The following is a 6,551-nucleotide window of genomic DNA, read 5'->3' on the forward strand; positions in this document are numbered from 1 at the left end:
TTATCCTTTTAGTAATATACAATTATTTTCTTATGAGGATAATAATGTCATTTCATTTATATTACAAAAACATATATTATACTAACACCTTTTGATAATGACATAATGCTAAGTTACTTTCAAATTATTTCTGAAAACACATTTATATTCCTATCTTAAATAACTTATGAGAATAAAACAAAGGACAATTAAAAGAAAATGTCAAGTTCTAATTACTCGTATGAATGTATCATTTAGACACTCCCAATAAATAAGCTTCAAATTTTCAGTCGTTATAATTCCGATTGGTTGGGCATGGCCCAAAAGGTATTTGATACATTTGGGGCAAAGGCTGTCAAGGAATCGGAGCAAGATATTGTTTACAAAATGGATAGAGTTTTCCTCCACCCATAGAGGATGTTACACCCACCATCTTAGGGTTCCCAAATCCCTCTTAGGGTCTTAGTATGTTCCAAAATACTCTCCCGATACCAATTCCCACCCTCTCTTGGCCCTCGGTGAATAGGATCCCATTCAGGTGCCTGGAGAGAAACTCGGACCTCACAAAATTATGGGTTATTGTTGCATTGCTGCCAAATTTTTAGGTTCAATTTTATAATTAAGCATATAGTAACACAATTAGCAGATGGGTCAAAATCTTCTGCTTCGAATTTAACATGCCTATAGTTTAGATGGTGAATTACAGCTTCACCTCTTGACCTGTATGGCTAGAGCACAAGGCTCAAGTAGCTATTATACACCATCGAACAAGTTCATGAAGAATCCGAATCTGAGGGAGTAGCATTCAACTTTAGTTTTAATTGTCATTCTTTCTGAAATTACATATGAATGGCATAATGAACTGTAACTACTCCCCCACCCATCCCCCCTCCATGTATAAATCAATACTAATGAAGGGGGGAAAACACAGAAAATAAATAAATTCAGCAAAATTTCAGTAATATGCAGTATCCACACCCCCCATCCCAGTAGGGGGACAAATCATTTCCGGATATGTAAGAATTCAAGATGAACAGGAGAGTCAAACGGGTTTGGGGCACCCTAATGGCCAAGAAAAGAATTTCAAGGATACAATAAAGAACACAGGTCTACCTTTAAATAATGAGTCAAGGGAATTGGAACCCAGACCCGATAGTAGTACTGCCCGAAGGGGGGCTGATTGCCACCCAGAGGAGGGATATGGTGATTGCAATGAGACCTGACCACACATACACAATTGTGGGTGTTCTACCTCTTCTTCCCATCAAACCTTTGGCGAAAGGGTAAAGATGTGCCAGGACCCAGAAGCTGAAGAAAACCCCACCAATCAATTGGCTCCATTGTGGTATAGTACTATAAATGGTCCTGCTGAATGCAACAGCAATTGCAATCAAGTTCACCATAATGATTGTGATGGGTGGAATCATAAGAGATGTCCACTTGACAACATAGAGATCAGCAAATTCGTCGTCCAAGTCATCACCACCCGATTTGGATGTCAATGTGAATGAAATCTCAATCCCAGCAACTACTTTCAGTAGACCCTGAAGAACAGCAGCAAGGTGAGCACTTGTGCCTCCAATAAGCCAGAACTGCTCATTCCTCCACCATTCCTCTAGCTCAATACCTGACCACCTGACCTCCAGTATGGCAAGCATGCAAAGGGTCACAGTGATGGCCAGTAGGTAAACAAGGAATTGGACATTGAGGGTCTGCACAATGAACTGGCCAGAGAAGAGGGAGAGTGCTGGAAGGAAACAATAAACAATGAGAAAGATAGAGGTGAAGGGATAGAGTCCGACATTGAGGTAGGCAATCCTCTGCAGAAACTGCATTTTTGAGCTGGCCAGAAGGGCATTATTACGAGAGAAGAATATCTCAACAGAGCCAGTGGCCCACCGGAGGACCTGGTGAAGCCGATCGGTGAGATTGATTGGGGCTGTCCCTCGGAAGGCATCACGCTTGGTCACACAATAAACAGATTTCCATCCTCTGTTGTGCATCCGATATCCTGTCACAACATCTTCCGTCACAGACCCATAAATCCATCCAACACGTTGACCCCACTCGGTCTTATCCTCATACCAGCAAGAGATGACACTGATTGCCTCTGCAACTGTAGAAGCATCAAGAAGATCACGAGGAATTGTCAGAGCACCTGGTGGACGTCCATTCTTCACAGATGGGTGATCAGCAAGGGGGCGGCCTTGGTATTCTGCCACAGGGATTGAATCCACAAGGATCGATGAGTTGCCAAACTTTTTGGGAAACAGAGCAAGGTTCATTTCATCATCATCATCATCTCCCATTCGAAGGGCCCGGTTCTCTTCAGGGGTATTGGCAACTGATGCCTTACGTTTGCGAGGGCCCAAACAGCAGCTACAGCAACCAGAGCTGTGATCTTTTGATCGAGGTGGGTCAAAGCCATAGAGGGCTATCCTGCGGAAAAGGCATCCAGTTCCCACATATACAGGACCCTGAAGACCATCAAGGGCCCTCATGTTACCATCAAAGAAGACAGTATTGTGGTTCGCATAGCGATCAGAGGGGTCAATACCCTCAAACCTCTGAGGGAATTGGATATAACAAAGGCGATCACCACCACGGTCCATCATGAAGCACATGCCTTCTCTCATTGCCTGGGAATTGTAGATGTAGTGGTCACAATCCAGGTTGAGGATGAAGGGGCCATTGGACATAATTGCAGAGGCCCGAACAAGGGCATTCATGGCCCCTGCCTTCTTGTTGTGATCATATCCTGGCCGTTTCTCACGGGAAACATAGACAAGCAAGGGAAGGCGGATATCCACTTCAGTGAGATCAATGAGCTTTGTCTCATCAGCAGTGCCTTGTAATGGTTCATCACTGGGAGGCTTCAACATCACCTGCAGTTGATAAAAGCATGTTTAGCTATTCTTTGTAAAAAAAAAAAAAAAAAGGGACAACTGGAGGGAACAACTCTCCATACCTATTAGAAATAAGTGGATCAAATCTAGGAGATAATGTCCACAAAAATCAATGTGCAGGCAACCGTATAATTTGTTCCAAAACATTATAGTCAAGAACAACCATAACTCCAAGTTTTAATGAAATGTTTACCTGTATGATACCAGCATGATCACCTTTTGAGTGCTCCACCCCAGGATGCAACCAAGTGCCAGGCCAGTGCGTTCCATCAGCCATCCAAGTAGCTTTTGGAACTTTCACAACCTCCGCAAGTTCATCTTCTCTTGCATTTTGTCTCTGCAGCTTCATAGCTTTGATCTCCTCCCGAGCATGATAGGCATCAGAACGGCGACGAATAGCATCAGGTAGGCCATTAATCCGTACCTTGAACTCATCATACTCACGTTTCACTCGTCTACGGTCCTTGACAAAATCAGGGCGCACCTTGTTCTTATAAGGATCTCTCTTCAGATTAAAGTAAGTCTCTGGGTTCCTGGGTTCAATGGCATGTTTCCGGCAGAAAGGAACCCACAAATTGGCAAAACTTGCTGCTTCGGCCATGGCCTCAAAGGTAAGAAGAGCACCACCATCATCTGAAACATAGCAAGCAAGCTTTTCAACAGGATAATCAGCTGCAAGGATTGAAAGGATGGTGTTTGAAGTGACTAGAGGTGGCTCCTTCTCAGGATCTGCAGTAGAGACAAAGATATCTATGCCTGGAAGATCAGATTTTCCAGTGGGATTATGGGGTCCAGAAGTTTCAAATTTCTCTTTCAGCACAGCAAGATCAGTGGAACGGTTAACAGGATTGAGCTTTGGCAGCTGATCAAGCAGCCAAGAAAACGCAAACCAGATCTCGCAGACCACAGACATACCCCACAGCCAGACTGCCTGCGTGTTTACGTTCATAACTCTCCACATCAGGAACAGAACAAGAGCAATCATTCGAATAAATATTAGAAGCCTGTGAGGAAAGGAGAGGGAAAAAATAAGTTAGGCAGCAAAGAAGTGTCACGACACATTATTACAGAAGCACTACTATGAAATTTAATCTTGTACTTTATTTTGTATAACATGGCTGAATCCCAAGAATGACAAAGTTAGAAATCAAGTACATACAATTATGCCAAAATCTAGAAAGAATGTCATCAAATAAAAAGGGTCTAGAGTTAATAATGCATCAAGAGTACTTGCATTATGATATCCCTTACATATGGTTTGCAGACTCATCATTTCAACAGAGCAAAAAAATGAGTACCAATAACAAAATCCCCTTTCACAGATCACCCTTAGTGGTCAAACCATCCAATCAAATATTTGATTTCAGATGGAAAAGTAAAATGCAAACAATAACAAAAGTTGAAAGAAGAATTAAAATAGAAACCAGGAATGGCCCCAAGAAACCAGTATTCAGAGTCATGATTATTTCAAATGATAAGCCAAAGAGCCCCGCAGAGAACCTTAAACCACCTATCGTTTAGATGGTCGCAACACCTGAATAAACATCTGTACCATTGATTATAAGAATATCATTATCATGGTATCGACATAAGTGCTTTAAAAAAATTATAACATATCAGTCATTGGTAGACCTTCCATTTGTTATACATCTATATATACTGGTATGATGACCCCTTCAACCTGCACACCATATTTTCCAAAGGTTCCAATGATTGGGCCAACATGATTCCAAATTGTAATGCATTTAAAACAGGTTTTCAACAACAACTCATAATCATGAGACATTGCTAACTTTTAAAAACATATTAGTCAGATAATTATCAACTTTATAAACAACTACAGTCTCAAGCTAATTTTAGCAAGATCCACATGAATCTGCTCTGTAATACCGATGAATCAATTATGACTTACAGAAGGCTTTTGCTTTTCACTTTTATCACTCATTTGATTTTGTATTGATCTTTTAAAAACATAAACCATCATCCAATCAAAAAACAATACAAGGTGAAGGAATGATGCCAATTACCAAAATTGATCCAGAAGCAGAGAATCATTTTGCAATTGAAAAAACAACTAAGAAAGATAACAAATGTCTCCTTTGGCTATATATTATTTTTTCAGGAAAAAAATAGTGCTGTTACCTATACGGGCTAATAACCGCAGCAGGGATCTTTAGTTTGCGTGTAAGCGGCCTCCAAGGTTTACTCACTAGTTCTGCAGACTCATGAATCCCATCATCCTTGTCATCCGAAAAAGTCCCCTCCTGAGGCCATATAGCATTCCCATACCCATATGTCCCCTTGGTTTCAAACAGCCATCGGTTATGATCGAAGTCCCGAGTCTCACTCCTCATTAACACCGATTTGGTTGATTTCATCAAAGACAACCTCCTTTCCATCTTGGACACCCCTGCTGCCGGTGGCAGCGACAGTGGCTGTCCATCATCAGCAGCCATCTCATCTAAATCTGCAGTCCTATATGACTCCTTGCACCCAGGGCATATTGCACTACCAGTCTTAACAGCATCAAAATAGCAATCCCTGCAGATCTTAAAATCACATTCACAAGGAAGGATGTCTTGTCCTCGCTCATCACTCATGACTTTCCCATCACACCCAGGTACAGCACACGAAGATCCCTTGGCACCAGCCATCTGGGGATGATTTGCTTCAGATTCAATCACCTTATCCATGAGATGAGCTCGAGTGACACTGTTGAACCCACCAGTGAAAAGAGAATTTGACACATACTGTTCTTCAACCTTCTGTGAGATGGTTGGATCCATGGGCTGATTATCAGGAGTTGGTGGTATGTGCACCGTGTAGTTCATGTATTCAGGATTACCAACTTCACTATCAAGGTCATTCGACTCCCTCGAGTAGCTAACATAGCGACCGGATGAAGTCCTCCGAGCAAACGTCACATGTTGAGGAATAGGAGGCCTCCCCTGTAGTGCTTCAGAACCATCAGATGTCGTCGATACATTCGACCGGCTAGGCTGAAAGTTTTTTGACGCCATACCAAAATCCTACCAGATCCTGAAATCTCACAAAAGACGAACTCTTTGAGCAATGTTTGTGTTGCGAAAAAAATATGAAAGCGCTTAGAACCTTAGATTAGAGGAAATCTTGACAAAAGAAGGAAGATACGAAAGTCTAGTAGATCAACATTAAAATCATCCTTGAAGCACCGATTTGAAGCTTTTGGACAAGTATTTCAAAGGAAAGTAGCAAACGGTAAAAAAAAAGCTTCAAACGTCACTTTGGAGCAAAAAGAAACAGAAGATTCTGCAAAAGTTAAGAGCACAAGAAAAATGTAAAGCATAAACAGCGGCAGCAAAACCACACCTTTCAGCAACTTCGAGCTTCAATGGAGATCGAAGCAGAAGAGTTTTATGCTAAAAGAGAAGATCAGATTCTTAACTCGATCTCCAAAAACTCCGACGAAACTGGCGAAATATAAAACTTCCGAAAGGACAAACCAAAACAGACTTACACTATAGCAACAATTCATCGACTTTCCTAAAATGTCTACCCAAAAAAAAAAAAGATCAGTTTACATATTTGCATCATAACCAATCCCCAAAAAACTACAGTTCTGAAACATACCTCTTGCAAAACCAGATCCAGTCCAACCTTAAAAGTTTTGAAGAAAAAAGTTTTGCA

The 6,551-nt window shown here is 41.5% G+C and overlaps 1 protein-coding gene across 1 annotated transcript; it reads right to left on the reverse strand.

The window, feature by feature from the left end:
- Positions 1-1,099: 1,099 nt before the first annotated feature.
- Positions 1,100-6,273, reverse strand: LOC122645982 (cellulose synthase-like protein D3). Its single transcript, XM_043839425.1, has 3 exons — positions 5,028-6,273; positions 3,079-3,889; positions 1,100-2,864 (listed from the first exon to the last, which is right to left on the reverse strand). The coding sequence occupies exons 1-3, from the start codon at positions 5,903-5,905 to the stop codon at positions 1,107-1,109; spliced, it is 3,447 nt and encodes a 1,148-aa protein (XP_043695360.1). The 5' UTR covers positions 5,906-6,273; the 3' UTR covers positions 1,100-1,106.
- Between the last annotated feature and the right edge of the window lie 278 nt (positions 6,274-6,551).

This window comes from Telopea speciosissima, chromosome 11 (assembly GCF_018873765.1).
Source record: "Telopea speciosissima isolate NSW1024214 ecotype Mountain lineage chromosome 11, Tspe_v1, whole genome shotgun sequence".
In the NCBI taxonomy this organism is placed as follows: domain Eukaryota; kingdom Viridiplantae; phylum Streptophyta; class Magnoliopsida; order Proteales; family Proteaceae; genus Telopea; species Telopea speciosissima.

Excerpts from the sequence above, each read along its gene's own strand:
- LOC122645982 (XM_043839425.1), bottom strand. The coding sequence starts at position 5,905 with ATGGCGTCAAAAAACTTTCAGCCTAGCCGGTCGAATGTATCGACGACA. Across the intron at positions 3,890-5,027 it reads GCGGTTATTAGCCCGTATAG|GCTTCTAATATTTATTCGAA; the intron begins GTAACAGCACTA and ends CTTTCCTCACAG. Across the intron at positions 2,865-3,078 it reads ATCATGCTGGTATCATACAG|GTGATGTTGAAGCCTCCCAG; the intron begins GTAAACATTTCA and ends TATCAACTGCAG.